Source organism: Crotalus tigris, unplaced genomic scaffold (genome assembly GCF_016545835.1).
Source record: "Crotalus tigris isolate CLP2741 ecotype Arizona unplaced genomic scaffold, ASM1654583v1 scf7180000017549.6302385, whole genome shotgun sequence".
NCBI lineage: Eukaryota > Metazoa > Chordata > Lepidosauria > Squamata > Viperidae > Crotalus > Crotalus tigris.
The window spans coordinates 4347278-4370100 of NW_024096467.1; the positions used below are offsets into that span (position 1 = coordinate 4347278).

General features: G+C 42.1%; 2 protein-coding genes across 2 annotated transcripts in view; one reads left to right on the forward strand and one right to left on the reverse strand.

Annotated features, from left to right (window-relative positions):
* Positions 1-17335, reverse strand: part of NCEH1 (neutral cholesterol ester hydrolase 1) — a 28563-nt gene extending 11228 nt beyond the window's left edge. The window contains exons 1-3 of the mRNA XM_039338280.1: positions 16792-17335; positions 3228-3459; positions 1980-2049 (exon numbers count right to left, since the gene is read on the reverse strand). Of these exons, the coding sequence (XP_039194214.1) occupies positions 1980-2049; positions 3228-3459; positions 16792-16929 (440 nt within the window). The 5' untranslated portion in view covers positions 16930-17335. The remainder of the gene's footprint in view (positions 1-1979; positions 2050-3227; positions 3460-16791) is intronic.
* ECT2 (epithelial cell transforming 2) overlaps positions 12722-22823 on the forward strand; it is an 80312-nt gene continuing 70210 nt past the window's right edge. The window contains exon 1 of the mRNA XM_039338221.1: positions 12722-13309. The gene's annotated coding sequence lies outside the window, so the exon portion shown is untranslated. The remainder of the gene's footprint in view (positions 13310-22823) is intronic.

The following is a 22823-nucleotide window of genomic DNA, read 5'->3' on the forward strand; positions in this document are numbered from 1 at the left end:
ATTAAATAGTAAAAGAGGGCCAGGGGTGGGAGGTAGGAGGCCGGCGGGCGCAGGGAGGTTGCTGGCGCGTGTGGGGCCCAGCGGGTGCCTTATCTCCCTTGGGCTGGGCCAGCTGGTGGCCCAGCCGGTGGTTGCCCTGCGCCCTCGCTGCCACGTGCCTTGGCCGCCCAGAAGCACCTGGGCCTGCCTGCTGCTGCATCGAATGTGCGGTGGCCAAGGTAAGGCTAGCGGGGCAGCGGTGGGCACAGGAAGGGTTGCTGGCGCGCGTGGGGCCCGGCGAGTGCCTTACCTCCCTTGGGCTGGGCCAGCTGGTGGCCCAGCCAGTGGTCGGCCTGCACTGTCACTGCCGCTTGCCAGCTACGCCTCGGCTGGCACAGGGGGCGGCACCACGCATGTGTGGCGCTCCTGGGCCGAGGCGGTTGCTGGGCGATGGCCCGTGTGCACCCTCGGCCTGCCCAGCATGCGCTCCAGCCACAGGAGAGGAGGCGGAGCATGCGCACCTCTTCCTGCCCCACCCGCAGGGAAATACAGTAGTCCTCGACTTACGACCACATGGTTGGGGGTCGCGGCATTAGGAAGGTTGAGAACCACTGACCTAGAGGCAGAAGAGATGAAAGAAGGGAAATATAAACTACTGTACACAAATAAAATACTGCAAGATCTACCCATAACAATGAAATTGTCAAAGACCCTTTACCCTTTAAGCTTACAAGATGCACCTGATGATAAGGAAGCAGATTTTGGGGAATGGAACATAGAGCTGTCAGGGGAAATGTTACAATTTGGGAGACAAAAGATGAGGGAGAAGGAATGTGGGAGTTGTTTAAGGAACATAAATGGGTGGAATTCCCCCTCAAAAATACCCTACCTAAATTGTCTTTCTCATGCCAAGCAACTTTCATAAAAACAGAAAGAAAATTCCTGGGCAATTTAATTGCCTCGGCTTGGAAAGCTACTTGGCAAAGAAAGAAAGCGAGAGTAAGATTTAAAAAATAGAAGATTTGATCTATTAGAGGGGGCATCATATGTTTAAGTACTTGTTTGAATATGGTTAAAAGACCCTTAGATACATTTAGACTTTTATAATGAAAGATATGATTTAGAATTAAAATAGCATTTTTTTTCTCTTCTTTTGATATGGGAAATATGAAAATAAGAGGATTGGTATGAATAAACGTTTTAGCTATATAAATGTAATGAACATTGAGAAAATCATAACTGACAAAAATACTTTAAATATTGATGGGAAATTAAACCTTAACAAGAGCACGAAAAACAGGATATTGATTAATGAATTGATATTATTTATATATTAGTAAAATATGATGAAGATGTTTATATTTAACTCTGTATACATCAATAGTACCAAGAATTGCAATTGTGTAATGAGGGGAAAATGGAAAAAATATGGGGAAGAAAGGAGGATCAGGGAAAAAATACTGGATTGTGCAGTATTGAATAGACTTATATTGAAGAAGTTAATGTTAAATATGTGAAGCCAGACAACATGTTGTTTACTAAGCTCTAAAGATTGTAATTCCTAAAAATCAATAAAACTTTTTTTTTAAAAAAAGGAATCCAACGCTGAAGATAAGACTTCAGAAACTAAGATGAAAACCAAACACATCACATTATGGTTCAAGTAATTTAATGACCAACGGTTTAGCCCAGGATACAGTATTTAATGCTAAAATCAGAGCTTATTTTGGTACAGCTATGAATATGGATGGAACCATTTGTCACGAATGAAGGCGACCCATTTGTTTACTCTTGCCAAGAAAGCTATAACGATCGGTGCATGGAACTGAGTTCAGATTAATGGTATGCATTGTTCCAGAACTTTATCCTTAGTTCTCTGTGTTCTATGTAGCATTTCTTTTTCTTTCCTCTTTCTTTCCTCTACTTGAATCTTGTCAAACAATAAAAAGACAATAAAACCCAGTCCATACCAGTTTCTTAATTGTTTGCAACATACTTACTCAATTGAGACAACTACAGCATCCAGAGATTCAGCCATAATCTCACAGAGATGATTATAGGTGCCTCTTTCTGCAGTGAGAGACAGTCAAGGATGAGAAAGAAGCTAACACTAAAAGTACAGTTGCAGAATGTCTACAGAGCAGATATTTTTATTTATAATATTTGCAGAAGTATACATTCTGCAAATGACATTATTGATGTATAAAAACATTTCTGTTGGGCTTTTGAGAATCCCAAGATTGCCACTTTTTCTTCTTTTTTTTAAAAAAAGAAATCCTGAACAATGAAATGAGCCCTATTTCAAAAAGAAAGAAAAAAGGAAAATCCCAAGATCAAACCCACCAACCCAATCAGGACTTTATGGTAACTGGCCACAGAATTCTGGAAAACAAAGTCCAGAGTTACCTTGCAGGGGAGATGGATAGCATAGAAATTTAATATTTTTTTAAAAAAAGGTTGAAAGATCAAGTGATAGCAAAAGTCTTTTCATTTAACAATCTTGCCCTGGTTTTCCTCCACATGTTATTTTCAGCAATCTAATTTAGGGAAAATGAATTGCCACTGGGATTATGGATTCAAGAGCAGAAAGATGCTTCAGATGGTGGAGGTCACTTTAAAGCAGCTGCACCTTTTCTAGGATTCTTGGGAGAAGCAGCAGCTTCTTTAAAATCCTGAAAGTAAGTGCTATTTTCCAAAGCACCTTCTGGGTTTCAAACTCTAAGTGCTGCTGATTTCTACTGTACAGGTAGTCCTTGGTTAATGACCATCTGCTCAATGACCACTCAAAGCTACAATGGTGGTCAAATGAGTGGTTCTTGTGCTCAGAATGGTTCTTATGACCAGTCATCAAAGCTCTGGCTTTCCAGCTCCCCTGTGGTCATAATCTCATGATCTGGGCACTTGACAACCAGCATGCATTTACCAGGGTTGCAGTATCTAGCGGTCACAAGTTCAGCATTTGCAATCTTCCCTGCCGGCTTCCCCACTGACTGTGTTTGTTGAAGGTGACACGAAATTGTGAAGATTTCCTTGCTTAACAAGCCATGCTCCTTGCTTAGCAACAGCAATGGGGACTGTCTGGATTGTCATTGCTAAGCGATGTGGCCATGTGACATTGTGCTTTGCCACTGTGTTGCTTAGGGACAGATATTCCATTGCCAAAGCAGGACTACCTGTAGTGAGTTAATGATCACAAGATGGGGGAGAACAAGAAAAAGAACATGCAGTCCCACTTTAAGATGGCTTACTTGTACTTAACAAAGCCCATCCTCCTCCATGGATGTAGATGATGCTGCGATGTAATGTCTTCTGGCTGACCTGCGTATTTGGCTGATACACTCGGACCTCTACGCCATCAAATAGGGTATCTGTTATCTTCACATGTCTTGAAGATGGCGTATTCAGGTTGTCTATCCAACCAATAAAACTATTTAGCAATTTTGCATGGTGGCCCACTCCTATGTAATGACCAAGGTCGCACTAAGGAAAAAAAGAAACAGTGAAAAGGCAAAGGATTTGAAAGACATACTGTATAATTAAATCCATAAATATATTACAAGACTCATGCAAACCTTAATACTACAGTGACTGCAGTAGAATATAACTGCGCCAGAAACCCTGGTGGTGCAATAGTTAGAATGTAATACAGGTAGTCCTCAATGTACCACCACAATTGAGCCCAAAATTGATGTTGCTAAGTGTGGGGAAAACTGCACGTGTAGCAAACTGCCATGCTTTCCCCCCCACAAACCTCATAACCTTTTGATATCCTTTGTCCTAATGAAGCAGCCAGAAGGTCATCCTCTTTTGACTTAATACCTTATCTACCTAAATAAATAATATGCTTAAGTTCCCCCTTATCTCTTCCTGTCTTTGTCAGTTCTTTCTCCTTTTGATCTACCTGTATTTGTTTTTACCTGGTCTCTGAACAGGTAATATGTTACTAGAAAATAGTTGCTTATACGAAGGAATTTTCCAATGAAGAAACTTTATGTCAGCATCTAAAGATTAAACTTATGAATATAAAATGTTAGCATTTAATGTAAAAGCCTGTGTATGTAAAAAGTATATAAAAACCAATAAACACACAGAGACTCTCGTTTCAAGCTGTGACAAACAGTTCTGCGGCAGCTTCAAATCTCTGCTCAAGACATGCCTGAGTCTTTTTCTTAGCATCATTACAGCTAAGTGAGACAGTTAAGTGAATTTTGCCTCATTTTATGACCCTTTTGCCACAGTTAAGCAAATCAACGCAGTTATTAAGTTAGTAACATGGTTGCTAAGTGAATCTGACTTCCCCATTGACTTTGCTTGTCAGAAAGTTGCAAAAAGTGATCACATGACATCAGCACATTGCAACCATAATAAATATGAATCAGTTGCCAAGCATCTGAATTTTGATCATATGACCACAGGGATGCTGCAATGGTCATAAGGGTGAAAAACGGTCAGAAGTCACTTTTTTCTGTGCCGTTGTAACTTCAAATGATCACTAAATGAACTGTTGTTAAATTGAGGACTACTGATATTGCAGGCTAACTCTGTCCACCACCTAATGGGCTCAAGGGAACTCAATCTTCCATCCTTCTGAAGTTGGTAAAATGAGGACCCAGATTGTCAGGGGCAATACGATGACATTGTAAACTGCCCAGAGAATGTTGTAAAGCAGGGATCCCCAACTCCTGGTTGTTAAGTGACTTTGCTTGTCAGAAGGTTGTGGACTTCAACTCCCAGAACTCCTCAGCTTTGCTGGCTGAGGAGTTCTGGGAGTTGAAATCCACAAGTCTTAAAGTTGCCAAGGTTGAGAACCCTTGCCCTAGGGCATTGCAACCGTCATAAACATGAACCCGTTGCCAAGCATCTGAATTTTGATCACTTGACCATGGGGATGCAGCAGTGGTCGTAAGTGTGAAAAAAGTCACCCTTTTAGTAACTTTGTTGTAACTTCGGTCAGTAAACGGATTGTTGTATTCAAGGACTACTTGTATGTTATTCTAGTTCTTATATTAAAACTGAAGGTATAGATTCTGTGGGGCTGGCCCATTTGGCTCCTAAAGTCTTGGTAAAAAAACCAGCCTCTAGCTCAAATCCCATATGTGCAACCTTTCTCTTTCATGACAAGTTTAACCAGTCCAGTTAAAATCCTACTAAAGGCGTTCACACAATATAATATACTTAGATTTTATTGTGCTTTCTTTCCTTGTGGTTACAAACCTAAACCACTTAGTTATAGTTCAACATATGTGAAAATAAGTAAAAAAATAAGTAAAAAATACATCTGATCAAGAGGCAGAATTCCAGTGATAGAAAATTGGCTGTGTTTTGAGAGATTTTTTTTAAAAAAATCTTAGTCTTTCACAAAACATTTTTTTTCTGTGCAACCCCCTGGTCCTGTGAGGCACAGTTTGAAAACCCCGATCAAAACCCGCTAAAAGGCAATTCTTAACATTTTGGACAAACTTTTTGTGCACAAAGGACTCTCCATCACATCTTTCCAAATTATAAGAGGTCTTCATGGAGATTTTCTCTCTCCAGCCAGGAAATCCCATGCATTGGATATAGAAAGGGGCTAAAGCTTTCCTTGTCTAGTGTTGTAAATATCAAGGCATATTTGGCCAGACATAAGTGTTGCTGGTGCTTCCAATTCTCTCTCCTCTGGTACTATCTTCAGGAATGGAGGAGAAAGAGACAGACACATTAAGGCTGCCACCTTTTAACAACCCAGTCTACTACCAAAAGCAGTTGTTTTCTTCCAGGATTGGATTAATGCGGAGTTGCAGAGCAAGAATCTCATTTCAGAAGCACTTTATATAACATTAGTGGTCAAGATCTGGAGTTTGTTAGCCTATAACCGCTTGCTCTTCTCAGTCAATCACATGCTTGGCCTTTACAATAAATGGTGAATTCTATCCATAGCAGCAAAGCTGTGGTATCATGCTCAGTTATTTTAGGAACAAAGAAGTGAATTCAAGACAGAAATCAAGAGGGATTAGATAAGTGACTCATATTTATGATGTCCTGGGGTCATGCAATCCTCTTGTGAGTCTTTCAATGGGAACAACCAAATTAACTTTACAACTATGTTACTAACTTAACAATGGCAGTGATTCACTTAGAACTTTAGAAGAAATGGGGCAAAACTCACTTAACAAATGTCTTACTTAGCAACAGAAATTTTGGGTTCAGTTATGGTACTAACTTGAGGACTCATGTAATGCAAATGACTCTTCCTCCTACTTCTTAAACTCTGTTTACTTGTAGTTTTTAAATTTTGCTCCAGGGAATTCAGGAGTTTCTTGGAACCTTAGCCAGTAATCCTCTGGGGGAAGATAAATCAAGATGGATGACTCAAGAGAGCTCACTTGGTTGTGTCTACTCCTCTACTGATAACATGCAGCAAATTAAAGTGGCCAAGGCTGTCAGTCCCATAATCTTTACCAACAAAGATGCCTGAATGTGAAAGTGTTTCACATGGAAAGACATTTTAATAACTATTAAACCTGATGAGAACCTTAGATGGGAGGGGGAGGATGGATCTAGGAAAGAGAACTGAGGAAAGGTGGGGCTGACTTTTTGTGCTGAGTACAGCGAGGTTGTGTGGGAAGAAGCACACCTAGAAATGCCAAACTATGTTGCATGGGTGAGGTAGATGACCCAAACTTTAGGCAATCCTCGACTTATAGTTATTACATTAATTGGCCCAACTTTATAACCTTTTTTTTTGCTATGCACTGCAATTGTTAAGTGGATCACATGGCTATAAAGCAAATCCAATTTCCCCCATTGATTTTCCTTGTCAGAAGCTGGCTGGGGAGGTTAAAAAACAAACAGTGATCACATGACCAAAGGATGCTGTGACCCTCATAAATAAATGCCGGTTTCCAAGCATCCAAATTTTAATCACGTGACCATGGGGAACGCTGCTATGTTCATAACTGCGAGGACTGGTTGCAAGTCACTTTCAACGACTCACTTTTCAATGCCGTGATAACTCTGAATGGTCACTAAGCGAATTGTTGTAAGTTGAGGACTACTTGTATTACCAAAATGTTCTATCTCAACACTAAATAAATAGAACAAGCACCTGCATGTGGGAGCATTGCACGGGTAGTATAAATATCATGTCAAAAAACAGTAACACTGAAAAGCTGTTTATTCAATGTTCCAAATAAGTAAATCTGCATCCTTACCTTTCTTTTTTCTAAAAGATCCTCCCCAGGCATGGGGTTGCTCTTGATTTTTTTTTCCCAATTCAAGAGAGAAAATAAGCCCCAGGCATTCCAGCTGAACATAGGTTGTCCTTGCTCAACAGATAGCAGGGAGCCCCAAGCTATAGCAACCTAGTCTCTTTCATTGGCCTGCTTACTCAATTCCAATAAGGCAGCAATCAAAAGCTATAGCAATATGTCAAATTGCCTAAGCTGTTTATTTGGCACTGTGTTTTTTCTGGGACTTAGTGATAATATTAGTTGGACGACAGCCTCTTTGGGAAACACCTGTTATTTATTTATTTTTAATTTATGTTCTGGCAAACTCCCAATAATTCTGGGCATCTATTTTCTGATTGTCTCTTTGGGGCTGGATCGAACAGTAGCTAACTCAGTCATGTGTCCTGGCCTGATCTTCATTAAAGCTTTGAAAAGGGTTAGGGAAATAATGAGATATTTAAACTTGGATGCTTAGCTGGGCAAGAGCCATGCTTAGCTGGGCAAGATATATCTCAGTGATGGAGAACCTTTTAGAGACCGAGTGCCCAAACTGCAACCCAAAACCCACTTATGCATTGTCGGGTGCCGGCTGGGTGTGGCCCATTGGCTGGGTGTGGCCCATTGGGTGGGTGTGGCTGCGGTGGTAACAGCAGACTGGGTGGGACTAAAAAGTTCCATCAATCAATTCCAACTTTGCAAGATCTTTTTTTTCCCCCGCAAGAAGTTGAAATTGACTGATTGATTGAACCTTTTTTTTTTTGCACACGGTGGCGGAGGCCTAAAGCAAAAAGGTTTTATAAAACCCAGCTGAAGGCCTAGGACTGGGGCAACAGCATGTGTGTCCACAGAGAGGGCTCTGAGTGCCGCCTCTGGCACCCATGCCATATGTTCGCCACCACTGGTTTATCTCATTGGTCAGTCCTTACATGTAAATAAGAAGCTTGTACTGGAGTCCCAGGGCCGAGTTCATACTTTGCACGGAAGGTATTTTGTGTTAGAACCATAGACATTTACATTACGCTTGATATTAAGTTCTAAAATATGAACTGCAAATCACAATAAGTTTATGTCAAATTATGGCTTAACATGAGTGGAGCCAGTCAAACCAAGCTTATTGTAATTGTGGAATCCTAAATGCTTTCTGAACTTTGTTGTTTGCTTGCAGACATTTCATCACTTGACTAGATACTGTAACATCAGCAGTGCTACTGAGTATAAGTTTGCTCTCTGTTAACATACATTAGCTGGCCCTACCAGTGTTTCAAGATGTCTTGTCCAAGGTAAGGGTTGGGAGGCTTATCTGCCAATTGTTCTAATTGCTGAGCTTGTCAATGGTACCATCATGTTGGTGAAGAGTTTTAGCAACTACATAGATCAGTGATTCTCAATCTTCCTAATGCCGCAACCCTTTAATACAGTTCCTCATATTGTGGTGACCCCCAACAATGCATGGTCCACGGGAGGAGCCTCACTGTTCATCTCAGGCCATGCGGGGGGGGGGCGCTTATGGAGCTAAGGCTGAATGCATTTCAGCATAGATGGCCACCACAAAATTGTACATTGGCTCCCGGCTGGCCTGGGCCAGGGCCAAGGCAGAGGGAATTATTCCCTCACTGTTTCCAGGATGGCTTCGTGGGCCACATGAAACCACTTCGCGGGCTGCATCCGGCCCCTGGGCCTTGTGTTTGACATGTCTGTCCTAGACTCTTTTGTTACCTGCCTCCCATTTCAACTTCTCTCCAAACTTTCCTTAACTATTTTATTTGGGGGAAAAGGGGGGTAGGTTTGTGCTAGCCCACTTTAACAATATTTGGAAATCTATTTCTACTTTATATGTGAAAGCCCCTTCACTGCAGCTGGATATTGAACTCACTGCTATTGCTTATTCATCCATTCCATGTTTGTCAGATTCAATTATTGCTATCCCCTGCAAGTGAGTAATTACTCAAAAACCATTTCAGTTACCTCACTCCCAGACACAAATCATGACAGGATTTGCCTCTCTCCTCTGGGTTTTATTTCTCTCACAGGACTGTTAATGTGGGAATAAAATTAGGGGAGACCCCACCCCAACTCTGTTGCCTTGAAAGAAAAAGTGAGATATCCACAAAATAAATCTAAGCACTGAGCCACGACTCTTTGAATCAGTGGACATCACTAAGATTCTAAAATTGTTTTCTACAATGGTACAGATCAGTCCTCATTTAGCAACCACAATTAGGACAAGCAATTTGTTCATTAAGCAAAGTGGTCGCTAAGTGAAACCACAACTGTTCTTATCTTATTTCAGCTTTCCTTTGCTTTACAAACCTGCAAAGGTCATTAAAATAAGGATTGGTTGTAAAATTAGGAAAGAAAACATGGGCAAATCTCATGCAGTATCTGTTAGAATTTTAAAACTGAAGCATGCAGATGAAATCTTAGCAAGAGTCATTCACATTATCATTACACTTCATACTGGATACATCTGCTGAAGATGATCATGCTTAACATATCCACAAGAATATTCTTGTTATCAAAATTTGATATTTCTGTTTGTTAATTTTGCTATTTTTATATTACTGTAGCTTTAAGGGAAAAAAAGCAGATTCAGGTTCTTTGTCCTTCATGTTTGACCAGCTACTCTTGGCAATCCAAGTATAATTGTCACTTGCTGCCCTATTCTCTTTGTTGCCTCTTTCTGATAAAATCATTGGCCATGGGTGCCTAAACTACTACCAGGAAGAAGGAAGGAAAGTTTCTTATTCATCTTCTTTTGTGAATCTTCTTTTCAAAATGGGTAATAGAGCCAAAGCAGGCATTAAATTTGCTTGCTACAGGATCCAGATTAGGCTTGCAACAACTTCACAACTGGGAACTGGAACTACATTAAGGTCTTCAAAGAAAAAAAAAGACACCCTCCAGCCAAGGCAGAAAGTGTATCAGGATAAAGAGAGAGTTGCCTATGCTCTCCAGTTCTCCAAATTCCAAATTTTAAAATAAAGCATTATTACTTTTTGCCTGATCTGCAAATTTCTTCTACATATTTATTTGGGAGAAATCTCCAAGAAACTTGGAGGACTTTGTTTTCAGTAAAGGATAGAAATTGCTGTAATTCCAAACACTGACCCTCCAAGCCTGAGCTGGTTTAATACTCCTGAATTTAATGGGCTTAATGCCATTAAATCTTATTTCGAAATTCTGCTGATCCCGGGACTTATTGCTCAGCAAACAAAGACAAGATTCCAGTCTTCTGATTTTTGGAAGGTTTATATTCGAAATTGTAAAGATACTTCCGCACGAGTGATGTCCTATAAAATGCAACAACCATATTTGTAAGTAAAGTTACTTAAAATCACATCAAAAGGCTGCAATTCTACTCAAGCTGATCATCCTGATTTTCTACGAGGTTGCGATGCAAAGGAGGCCTTCTTGAGATTAAGGCTGCAGTGCTAAAATCATTTGCTGGGGCTCAGAAATGAGCCTCGCACAAACTTGTGGGCTTGCTGGCAAAAGAATCTGTATATACGACCGCCCCGCACGGCCTAACTTCTTTCCCATCAGTAGCATGAAGCCCCATCCTAATCTTAGTTATTCCAGTCCTCCAGCTCGAAGCCGCAAGGAAAACAGGGAGCCGCTCTGACCCCGAAACGAACCCCCCTTCTCTCCCAACCCCCATCCTCACACGGTCTCCAGGCCAGAGGTTCTCCCGAGCACACAGGCACAAAACAGCTTTTTCAGGGAAGGGAGGAAAAAGGTGCACATGTGTAGAAGGCAAGACTCTTTCACCGGCACCAGGCAAAAGTCTCTCTCTTTCTCTCTCTCTCTCTCTCTTTCCCTCTCCCTCTCCCTCTCTTCTTTTAGCCTCGAAGAAGCTGAAGTAGGGACCTGCGAGCCAATCCAAGGAGGCGAAAGATGTCTTTATTTAGGAAAGGGGAACGGAGCTAGAGCCGAGTGTGTTTCGGTTACTAAGACCATCGGAAATATGTGTTTTCTGATGGTCTTAGGTGACCCCTGTGAAAGGGTCGTTTGACCCCCAAAGGGGTCATGACCCACAGGTTGAGAACTGCTGACATAGATTAACCCGGTCCTTCAAGTTTTCTAATAGCAAACTGATGGCTACTGTAACTGAGTCAACCACCCTACCACAGGTCATTCTTTTTCCCCATCTTTCCCAGCAACAGAGACTTCACTAGAGAACTAAGTCTTCACATAAAGTGTCCAACATGCTCTTTACTATAAATTATAAACTGATACCAGGTTGTATTAAATGCAATCCAGAATTCAGTTAATGTGAGGCTCATGTGGCTGATTTGCCTGAATTCTTTAGCATTTTTGGATTTTTAGTTTGATCTGAAAATATATGAACAGACTCAACCATAGTTTCAAGTAAAAAACTATGATCAAGTTAAATCCGAAAACATGCTGCAGTGAATCATTTAATATCTGTGGCAAGAAAGATCATAAAATGGGGCAAAACTCACTCATATCTGTCTTGCTTATCAACAGAAATTTGGGTTCCATGAGTTGAGAACTAGCTGTATTATGTTGATTGGAGAGCCAGTTTTAAATTTAAAAACCAGGAGACCGGCTTCCCCATTTTCAGAAGTTCACATGACTCTGGAACAGTGGTTCTCAACCTTTCTAATGCCATGACCCCATACTACAGTTCCCCATGACCCCCAACCACTTATACATCACTGGGTGCCAGGGGCATGGCCAAAGAAAAGGGGAAAAAAATGGCGGACAGCCTTGTTTGGCGACCCCCGTGAAATGGTCGTTCGACCCCAAATGGGGTCCCGACCCACAGGTTGAGAACCACTGCTCTGGAACATAGCAACCATCATATATATACAGCTGGAAGAAAAATCTCGTCTGGTTCTCATTCTAAGCTGGGAGAAAGACGCAGAACTGAACTGAAGGCAGGCTGCATTTTGGAAAGGAGGTCTCTGTTTATTTGGTAGTCAGAAACAACAGTGACAACAGCATATTTCTGGGCTGGCTGACAAAATGGGAGTGAGAGTAGGTGGGCCTTTAAACATTCTTTGGGGCTTGTGATTTGAGATGCCTGTTCCTGTGCAAGAACATTCCTTTAATATTTTAATGGCTGTTGCCAGATTCCTATGGGATCATGGCTGGCTCTGCAGGCAAAAGAGGAAATGCAAATCCTAGATGTTTTCTTTGTCTGACCTAATCTTGTCAGTTTTGGCTCTTTACCTATTGTGTTGCTAATCACAGTAGGATAGTAATCATACTAGGATACTAAAAACAATATAAATTATAAGATACAAGCAACAAAGTTATAGTCATAAGATGATGATAGGTAGGAAAGATGAGGAGTATCATAGTAATACAACTTTACTAAGTAGTTTGACATTGTTGTAGGAATTAGAGTGATGGTATGGGGGGAAAACTATTGTGTCTAGTTGTTCTGGTTTGTAATGCCCTATAGCGTCGTCTTAAGGGAAGAAGTTGAAATAGTTTATGTCCAAGATGCGAGGGGTCTGTTGATATTTTCACAGCCCTCTTTCTTGCTCATGCAGTATACAGGTCCTCAATGGAAGGCAGCCTGGTAGCAATTGTTTTTTCTGCAGTTCTAACTATTCACTGAAGTCTATGTCTGCCTTGTTTGGTTGCAGATCCAAACCAGACAGTTATAGAGATGTAAATAATTCCTTTGTAGAACTGTATCAGCAGCTCCTTGGGCAGTCTGAGCTTTCTGAGTTGGTATAGGAAGAACATTCTTTGTTGTGTTTTTTTTTGATGACATTTTTGATGTTAGGTGTCCATTTTAAATCTTGAGATATCATAGAACCTAGAAACTTGAAGATCTCTCCTGTTGACACTGTGTCGTCTAGTATTGTAAGAGGTTATAGAATAGTAGGGTTTATCCTAAAATCTACTATCATTTCTATAGTTTTGAGTGTGCTCAGTTCAAGATTGTTCCAGCTGCACCACAAGGCTAGTTGTTCAACCTCCAGTCTCTATGCAGATTTGTTGTTGTCTCGAATGAGGCCAATCACTGTTGTAATCTGCAAACTTCAGTACTTTAACAGAGGGATCTTTTGATATGCAGTCATTGGTATAGAGAGAGAAGTGGAGCGAGCACACAACCCTGGGGGGGCCCTACGCTAATTGTACAGGTATCTAATGTGATTTTTGCCTAGCTTCACTTGCAGCTTCCTGTATGTTAGAAAGCTTATGATCCATTTAAAAGTGTGGTCAGGCATGGCTAACTGATTTAGTTTAGTGAGAAGAATATCTGGAATGATGGTATTGAATACAACAAAAAGGACCCTTGCATAAGTCTTTGGAGATTCAAGATGTTGTAGGATGTGGTGCAGAGCCATATTAATAGCATCATCTGCTGATCTATTTGCTCGGTAGGCAAATTGCAAGGGGTCTAAAAGCGGATCTTTGATGGTTTTCAGGTGGGCCAGCACTAACCTTTCAAAGGTTTTCGTAACTACGAATGTCAGAGCAACTGGTCTGTAGTCATTCAGTTCTTTGATGGAGGGTTTATTTTGCACTGGAAGCAAAAGAGTGTTTGAAGCAAGAAGGAACATAGCACATCTCTAGTGATTTGTTAAAGATGCAGGTAAAGATGGGGGCTAGTTGGTCAGCACAAGCTTTCAAGCAAGGAGTTATCTTGTCTGGGCCTGGCTTTTGTCTGTGAAGTAGACCTTGTACATCATTTTCTATGATCACCAGAAGTAGAGGGCCCAAGGGGGCGGGGTCAGTTGTAGGAGGTGTGGCTGGTGTATCCGAGATGAGGATGGTAGAGATTGGTGACAGTGGTTTCTTCTCAAACCTACACTAAAACACATTCAGGTCATCTGCCAGTTGTCAATTTCCTTCAGCATAGAGAGGTTTGCTATAACGGGTGATATTTTTGAGTTTTCCACATGTTTGGAGGTTCATTTGTTGAGAACTGATTTCTTAGCTTTTCACAGTAGTTTCTTTTTGCTGCTCTGATCTCCCTTATTAATACATTTCTGGCCTGACTGTACAGCATTCTATCTTTTTTCCTGTAAGCTTCCTCTTTGGCACAATATACAATATAATTGCTTGAGTTTAGCCCTGAATTATTGTTATTGTATATTCGCAAGTTCCTGGTTGGCACACATAGGTCTTCACAAACACTAACATACAGTGGGGCAAAAAAGTATTTAGTCAGCCACCAATTGTGCAAGTTCTCCCACTTAAAAAGATGAGAGAGGCCTGTAATTGTCATCATAGGTAGACCTCAACTATGAGAGACAAAATGAGAAAACAAATCCAGACAATCACATTGTCTGATTTGGAAAGAATTTATTTGCAAATTATGGTGGAAAATAAGTATGTGGTCACCTACAAACAAGCAAGATTTCTGGCTCTCACAGACCTGTAACTTCTTCTTTAAGAGGCTCCACTGTCCTCTACTCATTACCTGTATTAATGGCACCTGTTTGAACTTGTTATCAGTATAAAAGACACCTGTCCACAACCTCAAACAGTCACACTCCAAACTCCACTATGGTGAAGACCAAAGAGCTGTCGAAGGACACCAGAAACAAAATTGTAGACCTGCACCAGGCTGGGAAGACTGAATCTGCAATAGGCAAGCAGCTTGGTGTGAAGAAATCAACTGTGGGAGCAATAATTAGAAAATGGAAGACATACAAGACCACTGATAATCTCCCTCGATCTGGGGCTCCACGCAAGATCTCACCCCGTGGGGTCAACATGATCACAAGAACGGTGAGCAAAAATCCCAGAACCACACGGGGGGACCTAGTGAATGACCTGCAGAGAGCTGGGACCAACGTAACAAAGGCAACCATCAGTAACACACTACGCCGCCAGGGACTCAGATCCTGCAGTGATAGACGTGTCCTCCTGCTTAAGCCAGTACATGTCCGGGCCTGTCTGAAGTTTGCTAGAGAGCATTTGGTTGACCCAGAAGAGGATTGGGAGAATGTCATATGGTCAGATGAAACCAAAATAGAACTGTTTGGTAGAAACACAACTTGTCGTGTTTGGAGGAGCGAGAATGCTGAGTTGCATTCAAAGAACACCATACCTACTGTGAAGCATGGGGGTGGCAACATCATACTTTGGGGCTGTTTCTCTGCAAAGGGACCAGGACGACTGATCTGTGTACAGGAAAGAATGAATGGGGCCATGTATCATGAGATTTTGAGTGCAAACCTCCTTCCATCAGCAAGGGCGTTGAAGATGAAACGTGGCTGGGTCTTTCAGCATGACAATGATCCCAAACACACCACCCGGGCAATGAAGGAGTGGCTTTGCAAGAAGCATTTCAAGGTCCTGGAGTGGCCTAGCCAGTCTCCAGATCTCAACCCCATAGAAAACCTTTGGAGGGAGTTGAAAGTCCATGTTGCCCAGCGACAGCCCCAAAACATCACTGCTCTAGAGGAGATCTGCATGGAGGAATGGGCCAACATACCAGCAACGTGTGTGCCAACCTTGTGAAGACTTACAGAAAACGTTTGACCTCTGTCATTGCCAACAAAGGATATATAACAAAGTATTGAGATGAACTTTTGATATTGACCACATACTTATTTTCCACCATAATTTGCAAATAAATTCTTTCCAAATCAGACAATGTGATTGTCTGGATTTGTTTTCTCATAGTTGAGGTCTACCTATGATGACAATTACAGGCTTCTCTCATCTTTTTAAGTGGGAGAACTTGCACAATTGGTGGCTGACTAAATACTTTTTTGCCCCACTGTATGGTGTTACAACATCTGCTAGTTCATCCAATTCTGCAGAGGTATCTTTGAAAACTTTCCAATCAGTGCAGTCAAAGCAAGCCTGTAGCTTTAGCTTTGCCTCTTCAGTCCAAGACTTCAGTGATTTAATTGTTGCTTTTAAGCCTATGTCTATAAACAGGTACAAGGTGAATCATACAGTGATCTGAGTGCCCCACAGCTGCTCATGGTAAAAGAGCCATAAACATCTTTTAGTATGGTGTAGCGTGTAGCAGTGGTCTAATCATGTATACTTGCCTTTAGTGAGACAGTTGACTTGCTGAAAGTATTTTGGTAGCTCTTGGCTACCAAACGCGGAAGACTTAGCTTTTTTATGATTGATAAGGATTCTCACACCAAGGCTTTCTAAACCAGGAAGACCAATGCAACTGAACGCCAGAAAACCCGAAACTAGGAAGATGCGTCCCAAAAGGAACCCAGATGAGGCACGCCTTTCCGATGCTGGTTGAAGCAGCATTAGTCCCAAGGCAAACCAGCGGGCAAAGGACCGTTTAAAAACACAAAGCAGCAGCGCACCAATCCGCATCTCATAGATCGCTCCAAGAACGTCTGCATTCGCGCAACCCATTTACCAACTTAAAGCCCACCCCCGATGTGTGTGTGTGTGTGTGTGTGTGTGTGTGTGTGTGTGTGTGTGTGTGTGTGTGTGTGTGAGACAGAGAGAGAATGCATAGAATCAGAAATCGGCATTCGAAAGACGTAGGTTATAGCGGATAACAATGACCTTGATTGGCCAAGGCAACCGCTAGCTCTTTTCTTGGTAACTGCGCTCGTGTCGTGTGAATCCAGAGAGCTGCGGGCAGGAAGGGAGGGAGAGGGAAGAGACTTCTGCGGGTTTTTCTTACCGATTGTTGCACGACCCGGAAAACCGCATTCAGCATCATGAGATACCAAGGCTGGGAGACGGTGCTGGGTAGCGGCAGGTAGACATAATAGGCGGTCAGCGCCAGCCACCCGGCCAGCAGCACCAGGGCCGACTTCATGGCTCCGGCCCCTAAGCGTCGTCACCTTATTCGCCCTCTAGACTCCGCAGCCCCGCGGGCCTTTTTAAACTGGGCGACTTCTTGCGGCAAAGGCGGCGAGCAGCCTCCCATTCTAGGCTTTCATAATCCGGGCGAGCCAATCGGGGTGGAGAGGCGAGAGGAAGTCCGGCCCTTCCGTCGCCTCCGAGCCGGCCGTCTTGGTTTTTCTTTGCCGGAGGCTGAGCTTCGCTTGGGAGCCGTCGGCAGGGCGAGGCGGAGGAGAAACGCGGAAAGCCACAGCGTTTGTTCTGGCGTCCCTCCCACCTTTGCCTTTTGGAGAGTTCTAAAATTAGGGAAAGGGCTCCCGGCCAGGGAGGTCACCTCTAGCAGGTGGACACAAATGTTCCGGTCGTGACATTCAGAGATCGGAAGACGGAGGGCTGCGTGTGCTTTTTCAAACAGCCTAGTCACTTCCTTTGATGCTTACCCACTCTGTCTCCTTTGATTCCCCGCCCCAACGTTCTTGTACCAGGTAGTCCTCGACTTAAGACCACAATTGACCCCAACATTTCTGTTGCTAGGTGAGAAGTTTGTTAAGTGAGTTTCACCCCATTTTACGACCTTGCCACCGTTGTTAAGTGAATCACTGCAATTAAGTTAGTAACATGACTAGTCTAGAGAGAAAAAAAAGGATTGGGGGTGGGGATATGATAGCAGTATTCCAATAGTTGAGAGGCTGCCCCAAAGAAGAGGAGGGTCAACTTATTTTCCAAAGCACCAGAAGGCGGGACAAGAAACAAGGGATGGAAACTTAATCAAGGAGAGAAGCAACCTAGAACTAAGGAGAAGCTTCCTAGCAGTGAGGACAATTAACCTGTGGAACAGAAGTCAGAAGTTGTGGGTGCTGCATCACTGGATGTTTTTAAGAAAAGACTGGACAGCCATCTAATCTGAAATGGTATAAGATCTGCTTGAGTAGGGGGTTCGACTAGAACAGTGGTTCTCAACCTATGGGTCGGGACCCCATTTGGGGTCGAACGACCATTTCACGGGGGTTGCCAAACAACGCAGTCCACCATTTTTCCCCCTTTTCCTTAGCTGTGCTACTCCCTTTTATTCTATTGGCTTTTGAAAGCCAATAGAATAGACTCTCTTGAATAGAGTCTAATTCTATTGGCTTTCAAAAGCCAACAGGAATTGTCTAGACTGTCTCTGCCCTGCTGAGCCCGCCAAAAGTTCCATTCTGCAAACAGTGCTGTACCAGTTGAGTAGTCTTCAACTTACGACCAGTTGAGTAGTCCTCGACTTACGACCGGTTGGGGGTCGCGGCATTAAAAAGGTTGAGAACCACTGGACTAGAAGGACACTAAGGTCCCTTGCAGCTCTATTCTGATTGGTTGTTAAGAGAATCTGGCTTCCCCATTGACTTGTCAGAAGGTCGCAAAAAGTGATCACATGATCCCAGGACACTGCAATCGTCATAAATGAGTCAGTTGACAAGCATCTAAATTTTGATCATGTGACCACAGGGATGCTGCAATGGTCGTAAGTGTGAAAAATGGTCATGTCACTTTTCTGAGTGCTGTTGAACGGTCACTAAGTGAAGTATTGTAGGTCAAGGACTACCTGTATTGCATAAATAAGACCTTGGCTTATTTAAAACAAGGAACTATCCCTAAGCGTAATTGAGGGGTAAAGTAATTTAGGGCTACCGTAGGTGGCCTGCAGAAGCTCAGAGGTCTAGTGGAAGATTGCAAAGAGATGTCCCAAATGTGCTTTTTCGAAAGGCAACTGAAGAGGTTTTGCTTCTCATCCTTTGGAACTGAAGACGCTTCTTGGATGAGAATCAAATTGTCTTCAAGGAAAAACAAAGTTCAAGTTGCCTTTTGAAAAAGCACCTTTGGGACAACTATGACTTGGATGACTGAGAATCTCCATACATGTTGCAAAGAGATGATGGCAGCAGTTCTTGAGGTGCCAGAGAAGGAGGCTAACATAAAATTTGCCACCCTCCCCCATTGCCAAGCCCTATTTAGCCTTAAGAGATAGCTGGTGATTGACACTGTCCTTTCTATTTTGAGAAAGAGCAACTAAAGCAGGCATGTCAAACTGCCAGCCCGCGGGCCGGATGCGTCACACCAAAACCGCACCCATCCCATTGCCGGCAATGGGGAAAAAGTAATGGCTCCCTTGTTTCATTTCTCACCAAGTATTGCCTGGTATTGGGAAAGCAACTGTCTGCCAGTTCTGCTTCCTAACCCAGAACTGGGTTAATGTAGGTGGGTTCTTGGCTTGACATATTCAATCTCCTGTCAAGGTGCCCAACAAATAAGATGTAGGCACCGAGGTGTTTTGAATTTGAGATTCACCAAATGAGCTATTTCTGAGCACGGGTCTCTGGAAAAAAGCACCAATTTGGTGTTTGAAAAGAGCCTGGCTGTATGTTGTTACAAATGAGGAGAAAGATGAAGTGGATATGAGCATCCTAGTACTTGAAGTTCACAGGTCATAGGAGAAGGGGCTACATCAAGCAGGAGAGCTCCTTCATGCAAACTATGAAGACAAGCAGGAGGAGAGGAAGAGATGCCTGTTGAGGAGGAGCACCTATAGAAACTGTGGCAGGCCCACCATCTGGAAAAGACTGCAGATGACTGAAGAAGGAAAATGGCAAGAAGCTTGCCAAAGAGATTGTGTAGCAGGGAAATTGCATTACGGAGATGCAGAGACTGAAGAAACCAAACCGTGTCATGGGAGAGGTTAACTGTTCTTGCTCATGTGTGCACCTGTCTGTATACTCCATCAAGGGCTTTTCTTGGAAAAGTGCTGTGAGACTTTTATGCATTCCCTGAAAACTGAGGCTTGTAGTGGTGGAGGGAGAGAAGTGGAAGCTTCAAGTAATGCATCTCTGCTGTTCAGAAGCTGATATCATCTCTGATCTTCCACGTTACCATCACCCAATCCTTGGTGCATTGATTCAAACTTGAGCCTGAGGAGATCTATGTCTATGGAGACTGAAACTGGCCTTGATTGCCTTGGATTGGATTTGAAAGACAACAGGAAAAGCAGAGCTCTATTTCCTTTTCCCTATGATGATGATGATGATGCTAGCACCCCTTGAACACCATTGGCATTGACAAATTCACCATGCGTCAATTACAAAAGCCAGCTTTACTGGAAACAGCTTCCATCCTGCAACAATATCTGTAACACCATCAAACACCCAGATCTGCCTCTCCCAGATCCTTGGCAAGGACTGGATAGGTAGACAAAAATGCCACATCCAGTCTCAGCATCTGGCTGACTGTGCGAATAACAACAACAACAACAATAAGGCTGACTGTGCAAATAATAACAATCTGAAAGAGTGCTCCAGCAGAGTTGCATCATGGTTTCCCCAGACTTCTCTAATATTCTAAGGCAATATACCTGAATTTGGAGAACGTGGGAGCTGCGAAGAAGCTGCTAGAACCTACACTCTCTTCTTTCACAAACCATGCATTAACCCAGAGTTTCTTAACTTTTGGCAACCTTAAGACATGTGAACTTCAACATCCCAACTTATCGAGGCAGGAATTAAGGAAATTTGCACAATCTGGTGCTGTCAAAAGAATCCTTAACCTGTCGTATAAGGATAAGCCCTGCTATAGATGCGCCCTGCAGATTCCTGTCTTGACAAAGTGCTGTTTGGGAATTTCTGGAGTTCTGCCAACTAAAGCAATGTATTTCATGAGCTCTCCTTATAGGAATGAGACTTAATATATATATATATATTTTATATATATATATATATATTTTACAAAGTAAATTGTAACCAGTTTTGTTAACAGCCAAATTATACTTTCTAGCTCCTTGTTGGGTGGTATGTGATGCTATGAAGGGTGTATTAGAGACCTTAGTATTTCACAAATATATTGGTATAATATGGATATATTCGGAATCAAGCTTTTTGGTAGATAATTTGCAAATGAAATTTTGGAAAATGTCTTTTCTTTCTCTTTGAAGTCCAGCATATAATAACAAAATACTTTACTGTTGAAAATTAAAAATACTATGAATCTGGCAACAGAAATTCAGAATTCCTAGCTTCCCTTCTTAAGTGTCAAATGGATGGGAATAAAACAATGGATGGAAAATTACTGAATAGACTACAAGAAGTAAGGAATTACTGAATGGCTACAGGGAGTAAGGAAATTAGTAATTCAGATATCCACATTTGATGTTAAAAAAAGAAAAACAAAAAAGTATCTCTAGAAAGAATGACAGAGCTTTTAAAGAATCTTAAATACAACAAATAGGCCATGCTGAGTTTCTGGCAGAATGTTTTAAGAGCTTTGCCAAATAACTACTCCAAATTTAGTTCACCTCTGTAACACTATTTCAGAAGGTCAACCTATTTTCAATTCATGGAGATAATCCAGAATCTGTTTTCCTTAAACAAAAAAAAAAAGGATCCTACTCATTCAGGGTATCACATTGTAACAGTACTGAATCAAGATTTTTAAAATGTTACCTCTTTATTGGTCTACAGACTAAATAATATAATTACTCATCTTATCCATAAGGATTGGTCTGAATTTATTCTTGGTTGCCAAAACACAGTTTCTATTAAAATTGTACATGTCCTAAAACACTGCAAGAAAACTAACGATTTTACTGACATTGTTATCCTTGGCTATAGAGAAGGGGTTTCCAACTGGGGGTTCCAGAAGGTGTGATATGGAATTTCAGGGGGTGTAACAAACACTAATGAAACATTTCCTAGGGGTGAAAGGCATAGAAAAGATTGGGAACACCGATGTTGGGCCTTTGACTGTGTATCGTGACTCTTGATTTTTTTCTCCTTTCTGTTCATTTGTGTCCAATTCTCAGAGACTGCCTGGATAAATTCCTGCAGTTTTCTTGGCAAGTTTTTCAAAAGTGGTTTGCCATTACATTCTTCCTAGGGCTGAGAGAAGTGACTGACTCAGGGCTACCTAGCTGGCTTTGTGCCTAAGATGGAACTAGAATTCATGGTCTCTCAGTTTTCAGCCTCATGCCTTAACCACTACACCAAACTCAAGACACTCATTTATTGACTCCCCTGCCAAAATTTGAATCGGGTGATAATTCTCACAGAATATTAAACACTCAACCATCTAGCACCCAAGTTCAAATAAATTCTGAACTATACAGAGAAACATTAAGGAGTCCCTTGCCCCTGCTTGCTAGCATTGGAAGAAAAGTCTTCATCCTGATTCATCCAAGCTGGGAATAAACATGGCAACTGCTTTGGGAAGAAGGTTGTAGTTTATTGGAGAGGAGAGCCAGACAGGAAGATGGCTCTAGCAGAAAAGAGAGGGAACACATGTAGGGAGTGGGTTTTTTATACCTTCTGAAGCCTTTTGAGTTGTTTCCTGTTCCTTGGCATGAATTTTGAACTGAGTCTGAGTGTGCTTTTCTGGGCCTTGGTATCTGTGATTTAATCCTATTATATTTCCCTGGGGCTGGGCTAATGACTCTTAGAGTTTGGGTGAGGTATGCAGATTTTAGGTCTTTGTCTTCTTAATCTTATAGCTCCAACTTTCCTGAATGATCTGCGTCTGCATTTCTATAGAGCTGGTTTCTGCTTGGAGAAGGCAGACTTGGGGCTATTAAGAAAACTGGGCATGCTTTTCTGCCTCTTTAAGATCCTTTGAGAAAATATATTTTTCTGCTCTTTTAATACTTCTTTCTCTGGAGGGGCTGACTTCCCACACTAGCATTGGAACGTCTGTCCCAAAGATGCTTTTTCAAAAGGCAACTGGTCTTTGTTTTTCCTTGAAGACGTTTCTCTTCTCATCCAAGAAGCTTGGATGAGACCTGGAGGAGTGAGAATATCCATAGACATTGGAAGTCTGGATATAAAACTTGCAACAATTGTTCTTGCCTACCTTAGA